Source organism: Crinia signifera, chromosome 1, assembly GCF_055691185.1.
Source record: "Crinia signifera chromosome 1, ASM5569118v1, whole genome shotgun sequence".
NCBI classification, from domain to species: domain Eukaryota; kingdom Metazoa; phylum Chordata; class Amphibia; order Anura; family Myobatrachidae; genus Crinia; species Crinia signifera.
In genome coordinates, this window is record NC_139217.1 from 233,403,437 (window position 1) to 233,430,401 (window position 26,965).

The following is a 26,965-nucleotide window of genomic DNA, read 5'->3' on the forward strand; positions in this document are numbered from 1 at the left end:
GTATGTACTAATGAGAATTATACGTTTTTCATGAAACAAGATGTTAGTGGTAAATATAAATCTATCATTTGAAATTGTTCAGTGTGTATGCACTATATGGTTCATTCAGTAGATCGAAGAGTTCAAGGGTAATCGAGAACCATATTGTTAACTGCTTTTATCTCTTTATGTGTAAGCTGCTTTACATTTAGCATCTGGTGATAGTATAGTCAAAGTAAAGGGAAGGGGTGTTTTCAGGTTTTGTGCGCTTAATAAACCAAAAGCTGCTTAGCACACCATACAATGAGTGTCATCCAGTCACACCCAATAGAACAAATTGGAAAGGCAAAAAAATGTAGTAGGTGTGTCCAGCGCTAAAGTAGTTCCCATCCACTATTCACACCTAATGTGAAAGGGTAAATGTACAGTCACCATATACCAGTCCAATTTTCATAGGTCAGTCAGAGGCAATGATGTTGGGAGCAGCGTCCTCAATTAATCCAAAGATCATGCAAAGAAAAAAGCAGAGGATGGTGCAAATAACGTTTTAAAATAGAAATGATTTAATAAAAAAATTTTTTGCACTTACAATGAACAGACATAAACAGGCATGAAAGGGATATCCTTATGGCAAGGCAGCATCCACCGTTGGTAGTACAAAGTTCCTTAGTGGCACTAGGTCCGGACCAGTAACCACTCGGTACCTTGTTGGGGAAGCCGTCCTGACCAGGGGAATCCAGTTCAGTGGTCCACACTTAACGCGTTTTGGTACAATTACCTTCGTCAGAAGTGTGGAAATACATAATACAGCGGCGTTTAAATAACAGCCGAATGTCACCAGTGTGACGTTGAATTGCGGTGTCCGGGAGCGCTAGGCCGGAAGCAGTATGGCCGTGCGTTCCAGGCACCCGGAAATGCGTTCCACTACAATAGTGGATAGCGGGGGTTTGTAGATTCACTAAATCATGTTACCCTAGATGCATATACAATAATAGGGACATCACTGGTATGGAGATATAGAAATATCCAGTTGACAGGTGTGTTTTTTTTAAAACTTGGATATGTTTGGCCATACAAATACGTGAATTACAAAAATGGCCGTGCGTGTCAATCACAGATACGCAGCAGATTTGCGTTCCACTGCGAATTATAATCACTAAGCGTTTGTTCTGTAAATCGCCCTTAGATGTTCATAATTTATGGAACAGAGGTCCACATTATGCAGGATGCATAAAGGGTAATATGTAAACAATATGACAATAAATATACATTTAAAATTTCATAAACCTAACGTCTTGACAATAAATACAGAATGCATTTAAAATTACATATACATAACACCATGACAATAATTCCATAAAAATGATAAAACCGAAGATAGATAGTCAAAGTAACCTTGGTAAGCGGGGGGTCTGCATTTTGTTGTGTAAGTTGTTAATGTTTTGTCCTGGAAAACATCAATTTCTGTTAGATCTTGGGCACTAGTTTGGCCACCCCTGGCATAGAGGATAGCTTTGAATTACAGAGCAGGAAGACTACAGTAGAAGGTTGTAAAAGAGATAAGTGTAGGGATATTAGATTTTGTAGTTTCCAGTGTGAGTAATGTTCTGATCTTGGAATTGAACAGGGGTATTCAACGTGTGTTCCTCCCAGCTGCAAAGCCCACCATGCTATACTTCTTTTTTTTTTTTTTTTCTTTAATAGCAAAACTGCCACATGGCATGCTTTGATATGTTGTTCCATAGTGTCTGGAGGGCTGCATGTTGAATACCCATGTTCTAGAGAGACCATGAATGTTTAACTTGAAGCAGAGAAGGTAGTCAAATATGATACTCGGGCGAGGTGTTAAGCAAAAAATAGCCTGGCGGTGGATAACAAATTGTACATATGTTCAGTTTAAAGTAATCCCTTATAAATCCAGGAAGAAATGGAAGAGACAGGTGGAGGTAAGTGAGAGTGTAGTCTCCCTTTCAATCACAGGTGCTTATGCCTCTAAAGCCCTGTACACACGGGGCAATATGTCGCTCTGAGTCCCATTTGCATCAGCGACCAGAGATGGTCGCTGATGAAAAAGAAACTGCCGGGGGAGCCCGGCAGTGGAAATCAGCTGGTCGCAGAAGCAAGCAAGCTCCTGCGACCAGCGATCACTTAGGGCAGAAAACGGGAGTGCGCACCCGGTGCACACTCCCATCGGTGGCAATATGGTTGCTCAGCGACCATATTTCCAGCGATATTTGCTATAATCGCCCCAGTGTGTATGCACCATTAGGTAAAGGGGGAGATACTAATGCCCTCCTATACCTGGGATCTTATGAAGCTAACTTTTTTTTTACAGAGGAACAGCAATTTGAATTAGCAAGGGAAGATTTAAAAATAGTAAAAGCATTTCCATTGAAGTAAAGAGTAGACCCTTGTTGTGTACAAATTAGATTTTAGTTTCTGTAGTGAGAATACTGCAATTAATTAAAGGGATGTGGGGAGCAAATTTTTTGTGGTTATTTCTATTCTGCCAAAAGTTTGACTTTTTGCGGCAGCTAGGGACTGGTGACCTTTTTAATATTGTTGTACTTTTAATGGGATCTGTTGTGTGCCACTATGATGCACTTTGGCTGGAATCATGCCAAGGAATTCAATAAAACTTTTCAATTGAACAGTTTTGGAGCACTTAAAATCCTGACATAGCCATTCCACAATTAGAGCGCAGCAAAGGGTAGAATTAGGGCATTTTAGGGTAGAATCTGAAAGATACATTTTAATGGAAAGGGTGCTACAAGAGAAGAAAGATTTGACATGGTTGCCCAAATAGACGCTTGCAATGCTTCTGGCACGGTGGCGAACAAAGCGGCAGTAGGTGGCATTGTGGATAGCGACACTGCCAGTGGCCATGCTGTTTCCCCATGGCATGAAAGGTCCTTAAGCTCACTAGGATTTAGCAACTATTGTGTTACTGTATTTTGCTATTTATTAAGTGTCTTATATAGAGCACTCCTTTTCCGCAGTGCTCTACAGTGAATATTTGAACATTCACATCAGTCCCTGCCCCACTGGAGCCTACAATCTATATTCCCTACGACATGTCCACAAACAGACATTCTATGGTTAATTTTGTTAGGAGCTAATTGGCCTACCAGTATATTTTTGGGTTGTGGGAGGAACCCGGAGTACCCGTAGGAAACCCATGCACGTACGGGGAGAATATACAAACTCCATGCAGTTAGGGCCATGGTGGGACTCGAACCCATGACCTCAGTGCTGTGAGGCAGTAATGCTAACCATTACACCGTCCGTACTGTAGCAGTAGAATCTTGGGGATAATTTTATTATGCTGCAGTTTTTGATCATTAGCGGTTTAAACCATTAGTAATAAAATAGTAATAGCAATGACTGCTAACAAGCTTTGTTTACCATCTTCCCTTTGCCGATTTAAAATGATGGGTCAATAATGCCGCTCATCGGTGGCTTTGACAAACTGCAACATCGTTAATCTACCCCTTGGTCCTTAGGTAATATTCAAAATGTACTTGTTCAGAAATTTACATCACAATTTCTAGGGTTCAGAAGCACCCCCCTCTGTTCATAGTGGGCACCTCCTGAGATTAGAGGAGAGGAAGGGTTTCTTTACAGTTAGGGCAGTTAAGGTATGGAATGCTCTGCTGGTAGAGGTAGTGCTGGCAGACTCACTATAAATGTATCAAACCCTTCCTTAAATTTATTTAGAGGACAAGAGTCACAACCGACTGGTTAATATGTATAATAGGGGGATGAAAATGGAATACAATTGCCAATATCACTGGGACTTGTAACTTGAAAATGCCTACTTAATTCAGGTTTAGGGTGAATTAGGCTGGACTAACAGGTGAGATTCCAAACATTGATTTAGAATACTGTAGGTTGAACTCGAAAGATGAATGTTTTTATTCATTTATTTTTTTAGCCTTCTTATGTAACCATATATGGTCACTAGGTCGTCATTTTTTTTTTGGGACCGAACTGTGCCGATGGGCGGTATTTCATACCCTACCATCCACTACTGTGTGATGGGATAATAATATAGGATGCTGAGTGTAGCAAGGCACCATGCTCGAATGCATAGTGAACACATCTGTACACTTTGGCAGTGTCAATGTAGACTGTCGACATTCGGGGCCAAAAAAAAAAAAAGTGAAAACCTCACGTTGACCTTCCAACCCTTTCAACCTTAGCCATATTGACACGCCATGCATGTCGACCTAAATTGGGTTGATCCAATCCCAACAAAATATACAGAACTAGGGATAAATTTACTAAATTATTTATTAACAGTTTCTTATATTGCGCACACATATTCTGCAGCGCTTTACAAAGAATATTTGAACGTTTATATCGGTCTTTTACCCAGTGGAGCTTGCAGTCTACTCCCTACCACATGTACGCGCACACACATTCACTCAGGTTTATTTTTTTGTTGGGAGCCAATTAATCTACTAGTGTATTTTTGGATTGTGGGAGGAAACAGGAGTAAAGCCACGCAAATACAGTGAGAATATACAAACTGCATAGGTAGCACCATGGTGGGAATCAAGCCCATGACCTCAGCACTGTGAGGCAGTAATGCTAACCATTACACCGCCCGTGTTGCCCCCACATTCAAGCCTCTAAAAATAAGAGTTGATGGTTCCCATAATAACAGTTCATAGCCTCTCTATTCAGTGGATCGTACTCGATTACTACGATCCACTGAAGAAGGACTACTAACAGTACCCAGAATCTCCCTGAATTCATCTGGGGGTCGAGCTTTCAACTTTGCTGCTCCAACTCTGTGGAACTCTCTTCCTCGCACAGTGCGAGAAGCGCCCACTATAGAATCCTTTAAAAATAGACTAAAGACATACTTATTTACTCAAGCATTTCACTGACATCTACTGTTAAGCTTGTTTTGTATTTTGAGCTGTAAAGACAATGTGTGAAGCACTTTGAGTCCTATTGGGAGAAAAGTGCTATATAAATATCATTATTATATAAATATCATTATTATCCTAGAAATGATAGACAGAATCTGGTTGCTATGCGCAACATTACCTGTTGGGGCAGCACGGATGGTGTAATGGTTAGCATTACTGCCTCACAGCGCTGAGGTTATGGGTTTGATCCCCACTATGGCTCTAACGGCGGAGTTTGTATATTCACACCGTGCTTGTGTAGGTTTCCTCCGGGTATTCCAGTTTCCTCCCACAGGTAGGTAAATTGGCTTCCAACAAAAAATGAATCCTAGAATGACTGTGTGTGCATCTACATGTGGTAGGGAATATATATTGTAAGCTCCACTGGGGCAGGGACTGATGAGAATGCTCAACTATACTCTGTACAGCACTGCAGAATATGTATGTGCTATATAAGAAAAAATTACTTATTTTCAATTTAGAAGCTTTACTAAATACCCCATACCAGCCTTCAAAATGATGGAACAACACAACTTCATTTGAAATGCTCCATTGGGCGCCATCCAGTGGCCACTGCTCACAAAACACTTGAAATTCCTCCATATTCTGAGACAATGTACAGTGTCAGCCTTGATTATATAGGATTTAGAATAAGAACAAATGGCGATCTTTGAAGAACAGGGGGTTAGTAAGCTAAAGCATATGTTGGATTCACAAAACAATAAATAAAATAAAATTAATTATATCTCCAACATGAACCAAAAAATTGTGTTGCTCAGTGCTCTTTCTGGTCTTTATTTATCTACATATAGAATATTATGTTTTGTTTCATGTAGATTCCCCATCTCCAGTGCGCTGAGGAAGACATCTTGGTGTGGGAACATGATTTGGGTAGTGTTCTCGTATCGCCATATTGGTGGTGGAGCCGGGCACCAGTGATGCCCGGAAGGGATGTGAGTGTGCTTCCTCTCTAAAGGCAGCGGCAGCAGCAGCAGCGAGCAGACCGCTATAGAAAAAAGGGTAACGGGATGATCCAAAGCTGAACACGATCCAGAGAAACCCGAGGCTGCTGCGGTGGCAGAATGTCGGCGAGCGCGGTCTACGTGCTGGACCTGAAGGGAAAGGTAAGCAGCGCTCAGCCGCTATCAGGGGCAGTCAGTTATTTGGCCCGGGGGGGAGAAGCTGTCAGGTGCCGGCCTGAGACGCTTAGTGACCGCCCCTGCTGGCTGATGTATCATATAGGATGCCCTCTTACCAGCGTGATCCCTGCCCAAGCCGGCAGTGTTTGCAGCGTCCAGTGCAGGGCAGCTGATCCTAGTGTGTGGACAGTAGGATGCATACCTCAAGCCGGTGGGCAGCTATGTACAGATGTTATGGGCATTACTGGATGACGTAATTCTCATTAGCAAGATCCACCTTCAATATTTGAAGATCTATGTATTATAATAATGGTATTTTATATTCCTGCAGTCAGCTAATCTGACCGTATGCACCCTCCTCATCCCAATGCCCCATTTGCCATCTCACCAGCTGTGTCAGCATGTGCCAATTGCTGCCAGTAGCCTGTTCAAGTGCTTAGATAACAAAGGAATAAACAGATATATGTTCTATAAGTGGTTAGGAAAAGAATTGAGTGTTCTGATATATTTGTATGGCTGTTTTGAATGAATTTGCAAATAGAAATGATCTCTACAAATCCTGCCACCACTACTGACACTTCTCAGGAGGATGTGCTAGCTGTGCATACATGAAAGGTTTGGTTGTTTTTTAGTTGCTAAACGTCAAATTTACATAATAATATAACACCGTAACTTAATAAAAACTGCTTTATCATCTGTTAAGTGATTAAAACCGCATAAAAAAAGTATTCATTCCTTAAATTCATATAAACATGTAAAAGCCCAGTAGGGAATTTATAGAAGGGCATTGGGCGTGATTATCGCATACTTCTATTTCCACATTCGGAATCCTGATGTGACTATGGACCTGATTCTGATTGGTTTGCTAAGGTGACTGATGTTTACATCCTGTGCAGGTTTTCACTGTGGGCACCCTCGGAGACTTGCATAGTTTCCGGCGCTGGCTGGGGGGGAGGGTGCAGGAGGCATAGTGTAAATACGCTGGGTGTCCCCATGCAAACAGGGGTGGCTACTGGCCTTCCGTGGGCGGGCAGCTGACGTCACCGGATATCAGCTGGCCTCCCTGTTGATGGAGCAGGGTGCCGCTAATCTAAGGTCAGTGAACGCTTCAGAACTCATTTGATAGTCAGCGACCAACAGCCCATAGAAGGTAATCATGGTCCCGGCGCGTGCGCAGTGTTGATGTAGGTGCTGCTCATGCCCAATCTTGGATTTTACTCAGTAGCCCGCAGAAAGGCATCCTGGAGGGAGGGAACACCTGCCAATAGGAAGTCACTGCCAGTCAGTCTCACAGACTCCATCTGCCTTCACTACAGTTTTACCTGCAGCCCATAGGTAAAAACCGCCACTGGCGGATTCTAAGCTGAAAGCAGCTCTAAAATCAGGTTCTTTCAGCTCAAAGGGCCTTATTGTGATTCACTCTCCGAGCCAAATTCCTTCTCAAATGGACAAAACCATGTGCACTGCAGGTGGGGCAGATGTAACATGTGCAGATAGAATTAGATTTTGGTGGAGTTTTTCTTCAAAGTGAGATCTATATTGCAGTGTAAAAATAAAGCCATCAGTATTTTCCCTGCACAGAAACAAAATAACTCACCCAAATCTAATTTTCTATGTTACATCTGCCCCCTGCAGTGCACATGGTTTTGTCCATTTGAAAAGGAATTTGCCTTTGAGAGTGAACCAGAATAAGGCCCAAAGTCACCCAATGTGTATGGGCCTCAGCCTGATTGCAATAGATCTGACTGAAATAGGCATCCCCCAGCATAAGCACAAATAGTGTTCATTCCAGCACCTGCCATCTTTGAAAACCCATGCAGTTCCTCTTCCCTGCCTGGGATGTCACTGTCTGCTGTGGTGTTTCTATCACAGGTCTGATATACAGACCACACTGTGGTAGAAGCAGTACAGCAGACAGCGACACCCCAGGCAGGGAAGAGAAACTGCATGGGTTTTCAAAGATGGCAGGTGCTAGAATGAACACTACGCAAATCAGGAAAGGATAGGATGGGCACTCCAGGGACACTTCTCTTCTGTGTGTCAGCACAGTTGACACCTTGGTAGATTTATTGCACATTGCAAAAACAGATTTGTGCGCAACACACACACAATCACTGAGATACACAAAGTTGCAAATGTTTGCTACAGAGTTTTTGCAGCTTGCTTAAATTCATTAAATTTTTTTATTGAATCGAATATATTTAATCTTAATGTGTAGAATTATTTTTTTGTTTTTCTCTGCAGACGTAAGTAATGGGCACCTGTTAGAACTGTTGATTGCTGATGGGCGGGACTGTATGATTTCTGCATGCTGCCTCCTGGGGTGGCCCAAACTGCCACTTGGGCGTGCTAACCAGGACGTATTGTAAAGGAGATAAAGCTATATAGGTGCTTATATAAAGTTGGATACACACTATAAGATACTGTCCAATCTTTCTAGTTGGCATGACTAGTTCTTACACCCATCGCTAGTTATGTTATCTGGAAAGGAGTGATATAATAATTTAATTCATTTTTTTTTTTTTTTTAAAGATTGCACCACACAGTGAAGCTTGCCTAATGCTTAGTTCCAGCAAAGTATTAAAGCCAAGTAATCATAGTATAGCTCTATCATGTATGTCTCTATATGTTGATGCAATATATCAAAACTGCATTAGGGTAGTTCTGTGACATCATAGTCCAACTCCACCTCCTCTTGAGCAGAAACCAGATGTAAGATAGACATTTGACACTGTTGGCAATGCCAGAGCTCACTCTCACTGTTTCACATCAGAAAATCAGAGCATGACAAAAAGTTACAATGGACAGCAGCACATTAATGTTCACACTCTGCATTAAAAATGTAATGCATACTTTCTTGTTTGCTGTTCTGTAAAGATCACAATAGTATAAAATACAAAGCAAAAAAAAAATTGGCTGCAGTGGTGGTAATGACTACTGTCCAGAAAGGGATTTATGACACATAATAAGCTGAACATATAAAACTTTTCTGCTGCGAACACTGAAGTTTCTTCACATGTGGTGTTAAACTGATTTAATAATGTAATTTTGAACTGTATAATGGTGAACCATTTAGGGCTGCCATAAGCACTTTGGGAACAATTGTTCTGGGCATGCCCTCCTAGGCATCTATTTGGCGCCTGTCGGAGCAATAACACTTTTGTTCCAATCAGATGGCCAGACACACTTTTTAAAAAAAATTCTGAGTCTACAAAGCAGTGAGAGAAAAAAATTGTGCGCCCAAGCAAAAACATTGGCCTGATTTAGCTAAACTTTGCGAAGTTACACCCAGTGCTTACAGGCCTGTTAAATACTAACGTGTGCTCAAATGGAGAAATAATTGAATTGCTTCGTCATGCACCCATTCACATAGACAGGTACAATTGAATTGCCCTGTGAGTTGATTCTACCATGTTAAGGCCATAGTAAGAAGTTGCATATGCTGCGGGTGCTAGCTATAGAATACCCCTTTATCATAAAACAACCCTCTACAGGTATTTCGCAGTCTATTATATTTTGCCCTTTATCTCTCTGCGATAAATTCCCGCTAATGTCCTAACTTGTGACATTCAGCACCGGTAACAAAAATGAAGGCGGAAGGGACAGTGGCCGGATAGGAATACAGGCATTGTACATATGACGATGATGATGATGGTGGCAGACAACCATTACTCTCGAATGCGCAATAGCATAGTTTGTTACTTAGCAATATTACAGGCATGTTTTCTCATTCATTACCAATGGTATTAGCGTTGATACTAACGTACCCTGAATGGCCAGGCATCTCTTTATTGTTAGCACTGTATTACTACTTAAGTGACATTATTATGTATTAGAGCCATGACCAACCAAGTTCGAATGCTTATTATATTAACAATCCAAAGTTTGATTTATTTTACATCTTTCAAAAAGTTTTCCTTATTATTCCTTTCACATCTGAATATCTGTAGATAGACTAAACATCTTAAAACAATCTCTCAGAGATAGATGAAATTGGAAAAAAAAACCTGTTAGTTGGGGATTTCTCCTGCCCTACAGGATTGCTAGGGGAGGAGTTTGTGGAATCTTAGCTGATGCTAGGCAGATTTAGTAGTACCTTTTGATATGGTTCACACTCCCACCATGTTTCTCTTTTTTTACCAGGAGGATTACCTTTTTAATAGGCTTTTTTTTTTTTTTTTTTTTTTTAAAGAATGGCACTGTGCCTGTATTCCCAGCATGCGAAAGTATTAAACAAGCAATCAAAAACATTTGGATTAATCCAGCCAACCTAGTCTCCAATATTATTTCTTACTTCTGATCAGACCCTGTCCCAATTTTATATAACTATAAAAATGCTACCGAAACCGCCTCTTCTGGTCTCGCTTATACCCCGTTCTCACTGCTAGGCAATTTCCCGGGTCTAGCATGTCGACCCGGTAATTTGACTTTTGACACCTTTTTTTTATATAGTGTGAACAGGTCAACCCGGGTAAAATGCAGGGTTGGAGACACGGGAATTTCGACACGGGGTTGACCCGTTCACACTGAATAAAAAATGGTGTTAAAGGGCAAATTACCAAGTTGACATGATAGGGTCTCCAACCCTGCATTTTACCTGCGTTGGAGACATGGGTTGACCTGTTTGTACTGCAAAAAAACGGTGTTCAAAGGCAAAGGTAGAACTTCTTCACCCGGGAATTTGCCTTAGCAGTGAGAACGGGGTCCGGCGCTGCAGTCCCCGGCATTAAAATGCAGCGTAAAAGCCGGTGGTGTTCACACTCGCAGTGGGAACACGGCATTATACTATTCAGGTGGTGGTATATCTTTCGCCATTGAACCAGTCTGCTTACTGAGCCACACTCCTTTCTCTTGTGTTAGCTGTGTGCTTTCCCACAAGATTGTAAGCTCCTCCAAGCTGGGTCCACCCTACCCTTTGTTTTCATGTCTACATTTATTTTGGCTACATTGTATGTTCCTGTTTGATGCAGACATGCTAGGATTGTCAGTCTTTTATATTACCATAGTACATCATATACTTATACTCCTTTTACACCAGAGCCTCGACCTGGGTTATTGCCATGTCACTCTGTGTCGGGGCTTGGTGTAAATGGGGCCAAAAAAATATCCTGGGTCGTTACACTGGAAATGCTCAGGGTCAGACATGGGGCAGTGTAAACGGGTAACCCAGGTCACCTGGACCCGTTTCCACCAATGGAAGAGCCCATACCTCTGGACCGCAGCGTCCTGCAGGTTAGTCCGAAGGTTGGGCAGGGGGTGCATACAGCCTCTACTGCTGTACTATGCAGACAGCAACGGAGCCTGGGAGGAGGAGAATGGATGCCTGTGTGCGACATCCGTTCCCCTTATGCACAGAGGCTGGGGGGCAGCCCAGTAGCTTTCCCAGTTGCTGGGCTTGCTTTCAGCGTGTTTGGTAGCGTCACGGGGGTCCCTCCAAGCCCCGGCCCAGGACCCGACGTCACCCGACTTTGCATTATGCAGGTACGCTGTGTAAAAGGGGTCAATTGCTGCGATCCTGGTGTAAAAGTGGTATTGGATACATCTGTAAGTAATCTGCAAAGTCCTAATAATTGGATAGGCCTGCCCATTAAATAACTGATATTTTAAAGGGGTGGTGGGAGCACTGTATTTGAAAGATCACCTTATTTTACCCTTGGTAGTGAGCATGATGTAACAGAATTAATATCGTTAACTATATTAAAAACAAACAATATGCGCTTTAAACACTAGACAATGTTGTTACCGATATTGATCATTGACGTTGCTGGGACCACCGCATGCAGTCACTGACAATATTGTCAGATTTGTCTGTTTTTCAGATAATAGGGGTTATCCTTATGTAGGATTAAGGATATAGTGGATACACACTAAACAATAGCGCATGATCTTGTTGATGATATCATTATTGTGCATATCGTAAAAGCTCATTGTATAGTGTGTACCCAGCTTATGTATTTATACAAGACCTTTCCGCATGGAACTAGTACTGTTAATTTTCCATGTGATACAGGATATTTCTTCAATACGGGATGCAGTGTAAATCCCGGCGGTCAGGATCCCGGCGTTCAAAATCCCGACGCTGAAATCCCGACACTTTCTCCCTCCGTGGGTGTCCACGACACCCTCGGAGGGAGAATAAATTAGTGTGCCGAGCGTAGCGAGGCACCGGGCCCGCTGCGTGGCGAGCCCGCAAGGGGGGGGGGGGGGGCGATCCACGTGTTTTCCCCCACCCCCCTTGTCGGGATTTCGGCGGTCGGGATTCCGGCGTCAGGATTTTGAACGCCGGGATCCCGACCGCCGGGATTTAATACTGAATCCCTTCAATACATCTACAAGATGCATATAGCCCCATTCCTGTTGTAGCTTAATGTCACAGTTTCCTAAATATTTTGTAACTACTTAATTTCCACGTGTCTCCCACACAGACGATCTACTCCAAAGATGTAACCAAAGTGCGTATAGCAGTAGTACAACTTTAACTTGATGACATTCTCCTATCATGAATATCAGAGCACTTTACTAGGCACGAGGACATGGGCTGTTGCTATGGGCAACCAATCAGAATCTACTTATTTATTTAGCAACTGTTAGAACAGGGGTTCTCAGGACCCCACACAAGTCACATTTCCCTGGTCACTTGGCAAGTGCATTCATTACTGACTGACAAATTTTAAAAGATCCATAGGTGGAGCTAATTATTTCACTTGTGATTCTGTGAGGAGACCTGCAAAATATGCACGGTGTGTGGTCCGGAGGACCGAGTTTGAGAACCATTGTGCTAGAAGATAATAGGTGGTATTCTTTTTGGTTGTCCATACCAACATCCCATCTGAAATAGAACTCCCATCTTAGTAAATTTCCCCCATAGAGTCTAGGTTATAAACTACAATTCTTATTGGCACAATTATACATAAAAACACTGAGTAGGTTTGTCAGAAGCAACACTTGTTAATATTCAGCAAGTAGCTTTTCTACTTCAGCCTCTATAAAGGTTCCAATAATATATTATATCAGTCTCCCTGGACTGTTCTCATCCACCTTAGGGAGTCTTTCTTGGCCAAGATGGCAAAATACTCCTTTTAATATGGGACACCTATGACTTATACAGGTTGTTGGGTTCATTAAATCTAGGTGAAATTCCGCGGCTCCTTTACCTCTTCCAGAACTTCCCATGTTTAATCTCCTCCCCCCCCCCCCCCCCCATCCAATTTAAAAAATTTTTTTTTTTAAAGTTCCGAACTTCACGCTTTATTTGAGTAAATAAACCCCCTCCGGGTCAGTCTTCAGTTATACCAGTGTCTTACCTATAATGATGGATTGGGTATTGCTGACTAAAAAAATATTATGTAGTTGCCTAGCTAGCTCATTGTGTACAGTGGTGTAATCTTGATGCGCAGAGTGTCTGGACTGGTCTCTCTACAGTCTCTTCCCTCCTTTGGATACCGAGGTCTCATCGTCCTAGGAACTTGTTCTTTCACCCAATTGTATATAAGCTCCTTGTCTGTTTGGGACTAAGCTTTATAGAAGATTTGGTTTAGACCAGGCATGTCCAACGTTGGCCCTCCAGATGTTGTGAAACTACACATCCCAGCATGCTTTGCCACAGTTTTGCTATTAGAGAATGCTAAAACTATTGCAAAGCATGCTGGGATGTGTAGTTTCACAACATCTGGAGGGCCAACGTCGGACATGCCCGGTTTAGACGCTCCCCTGTTATTCTAATTGTACATAACCCTGCTTTCCTCCAGGTATGCCTAAGGTATCATTTCTTCTGCAGAATTACAGAAACCTTTCCAATTAAATGATATTAGTAAAGATAGTTTTACCCAATTTTTCCAGATCCAAATAGATAAAGTTCCATATAGGAACTTCTAGAAATTTTTACAACGTAGGCACTTTTAAGCCACAGTAAAACACCTCCTTACCTCTCCTTCTTCGCAACATAATCCTCATGAGAGGGCCTGGGAAGTAGGATTGAATACTACTTTGATGAAGAATTGCCCAAGGTTTGGGACAATGCTACATCTAGCTCTTGTTTTAAAATAAAATAGAATACATATAAGATGTTGGTATGATGTACCTTCCAGATTAAGTAGAATGCACTCTTGCTCATCTGATAGATGTTGGAGAGGATGTGTCGCTAAAGGGGTCATTTCTTCACATACAATGCCTTGGATGGCTTGTTTTCTAAACAATTTCTAAATCTATTTGTTTTAAATTAATTTTCTTTTATTGAAGCATTACAGATCAATGAGACAGAGGTATAAACACAGTTCACTTAAAAGAAGGTGTTTGTCAACGGTAAAAGACAATAAAACAAAATAGGATAAAATAATAATAATAATACACATGACATTTTCACCGTGCAACAGCATTCCACAAAAAGTCAGTGAACATACAGGAAAGAAAATAAAGTACAAAGATTATATATAATGGGAATCACAAGAGGAGCCAGGGTCCACGCCATTTATTACCTCCACTACACGCACTGTCACATCTGAAGAAGTGGAGTTCCAGAGTAAATAGTATTCTATGAGATTGGGGGGTCTTGTGCACATACCCTAGTCTCGTACCATAATGTGTTTTTAAAACAGTTTCTAATTTGGCTCTTTAATGTTGGAGATAGGGTGTCAATGTAGCTCTCCCAAGTGTCAAAAAAATTTTCAGTGAACTTTTCTTTTTGTAGAGAAGCTTCAAGCCACTCCATTCGGAAAATGTGAAATAATTTGTTTAAGAAAAGTGAGAACGGGGGAGCTGTGGGGTGCAGCCAGAGTTGAAGAATACACTTCTTGGCAACTGCGGACAGGATGATCAGCAGTTTTCGGACCCCTTGCGGGACTCGCGTCCCCTCTGGCATAATGCCAAATATTGCCCATTCAGGTGTTATGGGGAAACTAGACACTAGACATGTTGAGTTGCATGTTTCCAAATTTGAGCCCAAAAGCCCCGAATTATTGGACATTCCCACAAGCAGTGGTACAATTCTGCCCTTTGTGCACCGCATCGAAGGCATGAGTGATCGTCAATTTGCCCCATCAAAAACCGACGATGAGGTGACAAGTATGTACGGTGTAGTATGTTTAAAAACAATTCTGTGTAAGAGGTTGCAGGGACCAGTCTCACAGAAAGTTCAAATGATTTGAGCAGTATTTTGGTAGTTAAAGAGGGGAGGTGGTCTCTCCATTGTGCCAACCCAGTTTTTAAGTCATCATATTGGATAGGGGTGCGAAGGAAGTTGTAATGTACAGAGATTGCCTTGAATGAGGAGTTCTCTGTTTGTAACAGAGAAATTTTCTAAATCTATTTGTATAAATCTTTTGTTCTAAATCTGTTCTAAATTCAGACTATGATTTGGATCCTATTTTAGACCTTTCCGCTCCATTTATAAATGCCGGCAATGGCACCCAATGTTCCAGGCTGGTTTAAGCCCAAAATCTCACAAAATTACGACTACCGTCAAATCTAGAATTAGCGAAAAGTATTGAACAGTTTCTGTCATTGCTTTGTTATAACATTAACATGGATAAGTTTCTAAATGCAAACTTCATCTATTTACTTTCTACAATGTCAACAAGCACAATTTGCTTACTGTCACATGGGGCAATTCACAGGCATTGTGAGACTTTCAGGAATGCTGACTGCATGGGTTTTCTAGCTAATGCTTATCCCCTAATGAAGTGGTGAAGGCACTGCATTTATTTATTTATTCTTGTTTGTTCTTATGGTGTTGATGCACATCAACCTCACTGAAATGAAGAAACACGCTAAAACAAGTCGAGTTACATAAATGCCAGATTAGTTTGCTTTCACCTTTTGTATGAGCCTAACGTGCATTATATATGCATGCTAATGAGGGAATTTAATTTGGTGCGAGGTTGAAAGACTTGACTCTCAATTTTGGTTTTCCTGAGGTCTGTCCTGAAAAGGTATGCAGTCACTGGGCAGACAGTGTCTAGGTTGACACCTTTAAATGGTCAACATACCCAAGGTTAATATTAACAAAAGGTTGACACCAAAATAATGGTCAACATGAGTTTTTCGTGGTGTGTATTTATTATTATTTTTTTTTTTTTTTTTAAAGGTTTTTTTCATACTTTACTATCCAACTGTGCATAGAGTGGGAATATATAATGGTGCCCAAAGCATAGCGAGCCATGCAAGGGGACATGGTACATTTATACATATGTTGACATAGACCCCCAAAAACTTGAAAAACTCCTGTTGGCCATAAGCTTGTGTTGACCTTGAGTATGTCGACCATTTCAAGGTGTCAACCTAGACATTGTCTACTATTCATACCGTATCCGCTGAAAACCCCAAACACATGAAAAGGTCTCTATGGCTCCCCCTCTATCTTACCACTGGGGATGGGGCTGCTGGGAGACTTCAGGGGATGGGGGGCAGTGGTGGTCACACAAACAATTACATACTCTCTGGATCCCGATGCTGGAGCAGATAACATTTCAGAAGCTGAGTAATTACAGACTAAATAAACTTATTGGAAACTTCCAGTTGCGTAATTATTTCTCATTTTTAGTCCTGCAATTAAATGGTAAAACCCTGCAGCTGTGGGAGAAATCCTGCACAGTGGGGTGTTCTGAATTTCCCACCAGCAATTGCATTCCCCCGTAAGTGTAGAATTTTAATGCTGTTGTGTACCATTTGAGATTGGAAATTTTCCAGTGGATGTCTAGCTTTCCAGCATGTTTTAGTGGATTACAAAAACAAAGGAAATATCTGTATTTTGGAGATTATTTGCAAGGCTCCACATACCTTTCAAATTTAGCTGTATTCTGAAACGCACCTTTTTATGTGAACAAGTATCCACCCTGCAATTGTTCCATATGATTAGTGTATTGCCAAATAGATTACCAAATTAGAGTGAGTTATCCTTGTGCTGCAATGCTATAAAAAACATTTTGAACATAATCAAATAATAAATTATATTCTAGTTTGACTTTAATCATATACTGTTACAGCTGAAATTTTTAGAAGGAAAACAACAGTCTGTTATATAACATATTTTTGTGTTTTTCAATTTTTTTTTTTTTTTAGGTCCTCATTTGTCGCAATTACCGCGGCGATGTGGACATGTCTGAAGTTGAGCACTTCATGCCAATCTTAATGGAGAAGGAGGAAGAAGGTGCACTATCACCAATACTGGCTCATGGAGGAGTCCGCTTTATGTGGATCAAACACAATAATTTATATTGTATCCTTTGTTCTTTGTTTATAACATCATTTTGGAGATGGCTGAAATCAATGAAATAACTGACAAAAACAAAAAACCATGAGCCTAAATGAGCATTGATCGCTAATCCGAGAATTCGCAGTGGGCTGTGAGGAGAAAGTCGCTGCCCAGTCTGTGCAAAATTGTGAATGGATCGCTAACAGCAAACCATTTGCAGATCCATAAGCAAATCCTGAAACACCTGGGCACTGCTTGCTTTTACTTCAGAAACACCTAGAAAACTGCATGTTTACACCCTCCGAAGTGGACTTCCTGTCAGTAAAACTGCGTTATATTGTGTTTAAGATCTATATGCATTTTTTCAGTTGCTATTTCCCCTCAAGCATGCACAATGCCAACATTACGTGTTCTCAGTTGTTCGATAATAGCTCACGGTGAATTCTCTAATTAGCAATCCATGCTGCATTAGGCCTCATATCTGCTAAATCGTAACTTGCGTATTTATACTTCAGGATTGTACTTGTTTTAAATAAGCAAGAAAAGACTGTGGTATATGTCAAAATGTTGTTCCAAAAACCAGTGACATTTGTACTTCAGGTAAACCTAAGTACTGCCAAAAACAGGAAAACGCACATTTCTTTCAGACAAACTACAAATGTTGAATGTGTGCTCCACGCATGGCAGACAGAATATACAACTAGTAGACCTATCTTCTTACAGTATGTGGTAAAAGTAGAGCAATCAGTGGAAATGTAATACAGTTTACTGTAACTAAGTTATAGATCACATTTTTAGAAATGCCAATAGCACCTTGTAATACTCCAAGTGTGTTTAATGTAATCATATCACTATACTTCTTACTGTATTTCAAGCAACGTTCTGTTGGCTGGTCACCTAAATGTGGTGATCCTTAACATTGCTCTAGTGGTTGCAACGTCAAAAAAGAATGCCTGTGTGTCATTGGTATTCTCCTTCCTTTACAAGGTGGTTCAGGTATGTATCTGTAGAAATGCATTCACCAATCAGGAGTAATGCAATGGTCAAAGTGTATAAAACATTTATGTGGTTCCTCTTCCAGTGTTTTTTGTATGTAATATGTCCTGTATTTGTTTGCCTTTTAGCCATAGTCCGGTGCTTATCATCACTTTGATCCCAGTAGCACACTGTGTAATGCTCTAAATTGCTGTTTGTGTGTATATACATATTATAAAAAAATAATGCATTTATAGATTTAGGGGGGTATTCAATCAGGGATTCCGACAGTCAGAATCCCAGGCTTTTTTCGTTTCTCTCGACTGCAACTCGACAGCCGGATTTCGAGTGTCGGAAAGTCTGATGTTTTTCAAAAAATGGCTGTGAATTCGACAATCCGTGGACGTTTCCTACAAAACAGTTCAGACTTGTTTTAAAGTTTGGTCTGTTTTTTTCAGGACAATGCCTTCAATGCTGTCGAAAACGGCAGCATTGAATAGGCGAGTGCCGGGATTGAATACCCCGCTTAATTGTATATATTTCTGCTGTGATCCTTACAGCAGAGTGGTATCATGGATTTTGCACTGGTCCCAAGCCCGGTACGACAGTCAATTGTATCCATTTATGCCTCCAACACAAGCAACAAGTATGGCCTAAGCCCTAAGGCCGGTTTCACACACTGCGGCTCCTGTCGGACGGTGAAATCCCGCATGGCCAGGGAGCCGTGCCGCACACATTAGTTGTGAATGGACACTATTGTGTCCATTCACACGGGACGGCCACGGCCCGGCCGCACGGCTGCAGCCGGAACCTGCCACTGGAAGGGACGGCTGCCGGGCTGTGGCCATCCCCTCCATGCGGGATTTCACCGTCCGGCAGGTGCCGGAGTGTGTGAAACCGGCCTAAGACAAAGGGGGGTATTCAGTGTGGACCGGCAAGGGGGTTTGTACGGCGAGAATGGCTTTTCCTTGCAGAAAACAAGCCATCCTTGCTGTAAAAGTCCCCTCCTCTAAACGGGGAGGTTCTCTGCAAATGTGAGTCCCACCGTTTTATTGGCCAAACTTGCCATTTCCACCTCGCCAGGAAGGGAACCAGAGGGAGTAGAATACTCAAGAGCGAGCTATTGGCACTGCTTGTCATCATAGCTTGCCATAAGGGGCATTGAATACCCCTCTATGTGTTGGTGTTAAGTGTTCCTTATATTTCTACCTATACATTGATTTGTAACCAACTGCAGGTAAAATTGTAGGTGTATATGCTGAAAATATTTGAGCTTGAAATTGCCCAAAATTTTGTGTTATAATTAATAATTTAAGCTGTCATATAGTTATTTTAATATATTACTGTTGGCAGATTAGATTGTGCAGGTAGACCATATATTAATTTTTTTTCTAGTCAAGCTGTATTTATATTCTTCATAGGTAATGGTAATACATGGATTGGTGACATTTGCAAGTGTCATGATGGCAAACAATGTTCAAACATGCCTCCAACTTTCCCTTGGTACTGACATAATTTAGACCACCTATTAGATGATCGCCTTGCTTACTGGAAACCAAGCATCATAAACTCTAAATTAAAAGAGTTTACACTGAATAATACAAATGTATTCTCTTTCCAGAATATTGTGTAATGAAGGAATAAAGGGTACTTATGTATTATCACGGCGCCCATCACATCGCATACCTTATTTAGTGGTATGTGATGCGATATTCGCGTTAAATGACCCGGAATGTACAATTAAATATTGCATAGCATTTGCTGGCATGCGATGCGATTTTTAATTGTACAAGCACCCTGCTGCGCTCACCACACTTCGGGTTGGCGTTGATAGTGGGGGTCGCGTTGACAATGGGGGTGCATTTAACATTGTAAGCACCCATCAGAGTGCTTGTACAATTAAAAATCGCATCACATGCCGCTATATTGCATGCGATGTGATGAGATGCAGTACGATGAACATCGTGGGCACCGCGATAATACATAAGTACTGAATAAAGTTTAATAATACAAAGCTAAGTTTATTGCTGCTTCATAATCCATCTGTTCTTGGTAAATAGCACTCATTTATCCAGAATTCTGACATGATATTTTAACACAATTACTGTATCACTGGAAGAAATAAGTCAGCTTGAATCAGTCATGGATCCAACTGAGAGTGTTAGTGCATATGGGCAGAAGCTGTAATATGATAACCCACTGAAGTGTTATGGTGTGTACACACGGGTACAATCAGCATGAGATTTTGACTATATAGTTAAAATCGCATGCAGATCGCACAGGTTTTTTTACCTTGCAATCCCGATGCGCGCTCCCGTGCAGCACAAATCGAAACCCAGATAGACAGGGCAGCAATGACTATATAGTGCAAATCGAATGTAGATAGCATGAATTGTATGTAAATAGTACAGAGATAGCAAAGATTGCATAGCACTCGAATCTTAAGCAGCCCATACACACTGCGATGCGGGCTGTCCCGATGTGTGCTTTGAGGTGCGCGCTCCCGCGGCACCTCATCGCACAGTACAAAAAATATGTGCTTGCACATACTTTTTGTACTTAGTTTTCATCACATTGCATCGCATTGCATGCACAACGTGTGCACAGGCAATGCAATGCAATGTGATCCGTGCTAATTAAGCACGGAAAGCACGCCCGTATCGGGGCGTGTATGGGCAGCATTAAGTTGAATATCAAGGGAATCTCCCTGTGTGTACACACCATTAGTATGCCTGTACACTTGATTCTCAAAAACAAGTACAAGAGTCTGTAGGGTATGCGGTCACTGGGTAGACTCCCACTAATGGCCTGAAGTGACTAGGTCGACCCCTTGAAATGGTCGACCTAAGGTATGACATTAACAAAAGTTTGAAACAAGCTTATAGTGGACATAAAAAAGAGATAGTTTTTCATACTTTACTACCCAAGTGGATATATAATAGTGTGTGTATATAATAAGCATGGTGAGCGCAGTGGTACACTTATACGGTGTCCATGTCAACAAACCATTGAAACTCATGTTTACCTTATTCATGTCATCCATAAGCTTGTGTCGACTTTTTGTCAATGTTAACCTTTGGTATGGACACCATTTCAAGGTGTCTATGATTGATACCATAAACCGTTTGTAGATGTTACTTATACCACAAAGCGCCACAAAATCCTCCAGCCGGAACAACCGACATGCTAGGGGCGAGGCCAGCAGCCAGGAAGGCTGCTGGGCTGCCCCAGCCTCCAAACCATAAGGTTAACACAGGCATCCATTCACCTCCTCCCCGACTCCGCTTCTGTCTACATAGTACAGCAGCGGATGCTGTATACGTCCCCTGTCCAATGTCCGAACTGACTGCAGGACGCTGGCTGGGAGGTATGGGTCCCCCCCCCCTCCCCAACGAGTCCCTGGTCAGATGACCCGGGTTACTTGCTTACACGGCCCCTGACTCCAGGTATGCCCCGAGCCTGACCCTGAGCATTTCAAGGTTTGGATTCCCAGGTAACAGGACCTGGGATTTTTTTTTGGGGCCCCATTTATACCAAACCCCAACCCGGAGTGGCATGGCAATAACCCAGGTCGAGGCTCTGGTCTAACAGGGGTATAAGAATATCCCATTGCCCACTCTAAATTGCACTACATAAAACAATACCACTTACCCTTTTAAAGGCATACATGACAGAAACTTAAAGTATCTTTGTTTTTTTACTTCAATTCTGCAGGGATAAATGTGATAATCCTCCCTTAAATATGCAACAAGTTACAAACTTTTGTACCACAGGTTACATGTAGGGAGTCAACACAGGAACTTAAATTTCCATAAAAAGCTGGATAAGAAGTACTTAATAAAAGTATGTATTAAAGTAGTGATGTCCGGGGCTCCCTGAGCTGGCGGGAGACTGTTTCAAAGACCAACTGAATGCTGCCCACTCGGTAGAATTAAGTGTAAGTTCCTGTTTCTTAAGAGTGTCCCTATATATAACCTGTGGAAGAAAGAAACTGCTATATGCACGTGTGACTGAAACTTAAAGTAAGTTTCTAAACATGTTACATATTTAAGGGAGGATTACCACGTCTAACCCTGCAGAATTATAGTGAAAAATAAAGCTACGGCGTGCATGAAAGAAACTTAAAGTATTCCAACATGCCTAAAAGACCATTGCATAATGCTGTGTGCACACCAGAAAGACCGTGATTGTGAAAAGATTTCCTTGGAAATCACACAATGGTTTGGAGTATACAAACACACATGATCTGCACGTGATCGGTAACCAGTCGAATGTAGATTGGCGAATCTTTATGGCAATAGGTAAAAATCTCCAATCTGACAGACAACCGGCTGGGGCGCGCATCAGATCGTAATGAAAACAGGTACGATTCTGCCCTTTTTATATACATAAAATCTGTCGTAAGATGCGTCAAAATTGGGGGAATTGAGCTCAAATCGTCCTGGTGTGTACCCATACTAAGAGGCAGGAATCTCTAAAAGAAATAGCTGTGTATCACTTTGTTGTCATTTAAATGTGCTGGTTACCTTCCTTTTTTTTTTATGTGCAGGCTTGTATTTATTCATAGTGGAGTATTGTATGATAAACTGCCAGAAACTCTGTTGAGAAAATCTAACTAGTCAAGTTCTACAGTTTTGATCTTCACTCCTAGATTAATAGTCATAAGTAACTTAAGTTTGTATGTTAACCATATACATTAGCACAGTATATAGAAGTTGGGTGATAAGCCAAGTAAAATAGGTTTATATTATCCAAAGCAAAATCCTTCATTACACAATATTCTGCCCATAAACATTTTGCCTCTGTATTAATCGATATAAACTCTGATTGACAGGTATATTGGCTGATCAATTGATTTATTTATCAACCAGCGTGTACCAGAGATAAGATATTACAGCCACTACCTGAGAGACGATATAGAAAAATGCACGTTCTTCCATTCAGCAACTTATGGTGGAAATGAACGGCCTTATGTAAGGAAGCGCCACACGTGGGAAATACAGAGAGAGACGGGCATTAAACTCTGATCTTATTGAAGTCCATATGGTTTTCATACATTGCTTTTGATTAACAAATCACAATTTTGGTTGAACTGACATATTCAATCTTTTTTAGGTATTTTCTGAATACTTCAAAGAATTAGAGGAAGAAAGTATCCGTGATAATTTTGTCATTATATATGAGTTGCTAGATGAGTTGATGGATTTTGGTTACCCACAAACAACAGACAGCAAAATTTTGCAAGAGTGAGTATTGAGTGTAACCGGTCAGCTACTTGTTACATCTATATTCATATTGTATGTCTGTCTGAATTATACCTTATTCTGTAAGTGAGTGCACTGTGTTTCCAGCTTTAATATTTATTTTTTGAATGTATGATTTGCTTATAATCCTATTTTAATAGATACATCACTCAAGAAGGGCACAAGCTAGAAACTGGAGCACCTCGCCCTCCCGCCACAGTCACCAATGCTGTGTCTTGGAGATCAGAGGGCATTAAATATAGGAAGAATGAAGTTTTTTTAGATGTCATTGAGTCTGTCAACCTACTAGTAAGTTATCATGATGTAAAAAGGCCATCAACCTATTACTGTATATTAGAACCTATTGTCCCCTATTATATTAAAATGTATTATATGCTGATGCAGAGTCTACCTCAAACCAAAGTAGTTCTTCATTTATTACTTTATAGTAGTCCTGTAGAGAGCATTTTATTTTGTAAATGTTTCATACAAAATATTTTAGAACTTTGTATGGTGGCTGCTCTTAAGTCTTGCTTAGACTTCACAACTTTCATTTTTGTTCTGTCACAAAAATATGGACCTGTTTTAACAGCATGGGTTGTGGGTGGACATATTTGTTGAGGTATGGTGGCAGAGGGGCTTGGTATTGTCGCTAACAATTATGACAGATCAGACACATACTTGACATACATCTTTCTAGGTTTGTGTGTCCAAAGGAGAAGCGAAACTGAATCGAGCACTGAGAAGCAGTTATTAGCCTATCTGATCGTAAGAAGTGTATACACCAAACTTCGTAAATACAATGAACCATACAGAAAAGATCCGATCAGTCAGACAACAAGCGCTAAGGAACAATTCAATTCCAAGGTTTCAGTCTGGCCTCTTCACGATATTGAATGAGACATGTAAAACCATAATAAAATAGAAATCAATGTGTAGTATTTAATGCTTGGCGTGTGACTGATCATATCTTTTTTTGTAACTTTCTATGTTTGTAGACTGCACAAAGGGATAACCAAATAGTCCAGAATTCACATTCACCTGTGCTATGCATATAGGTTGAGGTTGGCCTGCCTTTACTTCATTGAAGTTGACTAACGGCTAGTTACCCTTGTCTGTCAGAGAGTACACTTACTAACAATTTTTATATATAAGGACATGAGCCAAACAAAATTAATATTACAGTATTTCTTACATTGAAGAAAAAAAAAATGCAGGTTACCCCCATCTTCTAAGTGGCTTTAATACCTTGAGGGGTATTCAATCTGGGCCACTATTTACGACTGGGGAAATAGCGGTGAACGCCTATTCAATGCTGTGTTTCCCGACAACATTGAAAAGGCAGATCGACAGAATGGGCCTGTTTTGTCGATCTCAGACGTGAATTGTCGCAATCGCGGCCAAATATCTACAATCCACGGCCGTTTACGCAGACATGCCCCCTTTTCGCCGGTCACAAAGTGGGACATCGAATCGCACCTGACGATCTGCGGTCGAACAAAATGAAAACAGGTCAGGGTCACGGCTGTCGGGCCAGATCGACAGTCTTGACCCGGGATTGAATACCCCCCTTTGTCTTTAGGACCTTATTTATTCATTTTATTTTTTTAAGGAGAAAAAAAACTTATCAACTGAAATCCATAACTGATAATTGACCTTGCATTAAACCAATTAGTATAGTGGAATTATTAATTTATCCACAAAAGATTAATATTTTAAGAAACCAAGGTTTCAATTCTTTGCCTCTGGCTGTATGGTGATGCATATTTGCCACCCTTTGTAACCATACATAAACGCTGCTTTAGTTTGAATTTAGTTGTTTAACCCTTTGAGTTCCAAGTGAATATGTAAAAATAGGTGTGAAATTGCCAAGAAAACATTTTTATTCACCATAATGACACTACACTAGCCTCCAAACTTTTAAGTGTTCCTTGAAAACTCACCTCTTCGGGCAAGCCTAAACCCTCTGAGGCACTTATGTATTATATAGCTTTTCTTCTGGACTTGTAACTTGGTGGGACTGCTATGCTATCACTGGTGCCTGTCCTTGTGTTTCCCTCCTATGTCCCTATAGACTGTAAGCTTTCAGCAGGGCCCTCTAACCTCCAAGTCTGTCTGTTGTTACCCAGTTTATTTTAGAACTGTCTACAATTGTAAAGTGCAATGGAATCTGCTGCGCTATATTAGAAACTGATGATGATGATGATGATGATGATGATGATGATGATGATGAATTTAATTTGAATTTATACAACAAATGTGAGCGACGATGGAACTTTTAGCTGATATTTTGAACATCTCTCACAGAGATGCTGGCACACAAAGGGTTAAACAACCTTGAAATCTTGGTCAATTTTAATTTTTTTGTTTTTTTATATGTATTATAATTTTTGAATATAATGAATATAGTTTCTGATAAACTGCATTTTTTGGTGATGTTATATATTGACCTTTTTAGTAATGGTACTGAATATAATTTTATGTGTCCTAGGTGAGTGCAAATGGAAATGTCCTGCGCAGCGAGATAGTAGGATCCATCAAAATGCGAGTGTTTCTCTCTGGAATGCCAGAACTGCGCCTTGGGTTAAATGACAAAGTTCTGTTTGAAAATACAGGACGTAAGTACATATATATATATTTTTTTCTAAATAAAATGTATAATATAATATTTTGTTATAGCTGCAGGTTTAAGTAGGTGTAAACTTATTCTTGCCTTGTGAAATTATGTACATGTAATTGGGTTTAGAGAGACATAACTGTGCATGGGGAAAGATATAAATGTATATTATAATATATAAGATATACGTATAGAAATAAATCTGAGTGCTGGGTAACAGGATACTGGTTATATTTACACTTAGGTGTACTTAACCAAATGCTCTGCATAATTCATCTTATACTGTGTTTCTGCATGGCACTGTATGAAATGGTCTTTTCATGGAGCTCCTATGCCGAATTTCTCTTACATTATAGGAATCGGGCCAACTTCTGTCAGACAAATACTAAAACCAGAATGTACCATGTGCAGATGATTCTGCGGCAAAGCTAAATGTTCTCACGTGTGGGTGTGTTATTTGTCTCTCCTCTCAGGCGGAAAGAGCAAATCTGTGGAGCTGGAAGATGTCAAGTTCCATCAGTGTGTTCGTCTATCCAGATTTGAAAATGACAGGACTATCTCATTTATACCTCCTGACGGGGAGTTTGAGCTCATGTCTTACCGTTTGAATACTCATGTAAGTGTACATGTACAGTATGTTACAGATGTACTGGGCTGTAATCGCGTACTAAACCGAGATTGAACAAATATTGTATATAAAAACTGTCTGAATATCTAATTCTATGCTATTTCAGAAATTAAATATTTGCTCTTTAACCCCTTCCTGACAGAGCTAGTTTTTGCGTTCCTGACAGAGCCATTTTTTTCAAATCTGACATGTCTCACTTAAGTGGGGATAACTTTTTTTTGCTTTTACTTATCCCAGTGATTTTGAGATTGTTTTCTCGTGACACATTGTACTTCAA

The 26,965-nt window shown here is 40.8% G+C and overlaps 1 protein-coding gene across 1 annotated transcript in view; it reads left to right on the forward strand.

Annotated features, from left to right (window-relative positions):
* Positions 1-5,815: 5,815 nt before the first annotated feature.
* The window catches only part of AP1M1 (adaptor related protein complex 1 subunit mu 1), a 34,200-nt gene continuing 13,050 nt past the window's right edge, over positions 5,816-26,965 (forward strand). The window contains exons 1-7 of the mRNA XM_083179438.1: positions 5,816-6,022; positions 17,093-17,249; positions 18,154-18,221; positions 23,316-23,446; positions 23,605-23,752; positions 25,935-26,061; positions 26,534-26,676. Coding sequence (XP_083035564.1) covers positions 5,981-6,022; positions 17,093-17,249; positions 18,154-18,221; positions 23,316-23,446; positions 23,605-23,752; positions 25,935-26,061; positions 26,534-26,676 — 816 coding nt within the window. The 5' untranslated portion in view covers positions 5,816-5,980. The remainder of the gene's footprint in view (positions 6,023-17,092; positions 17,250-18,153; positions 18,222-23,315; positions 23,447-23,604; positions 23,753-25,934; positions 26,062-26,533; positions 26,677-26,965) is intronic.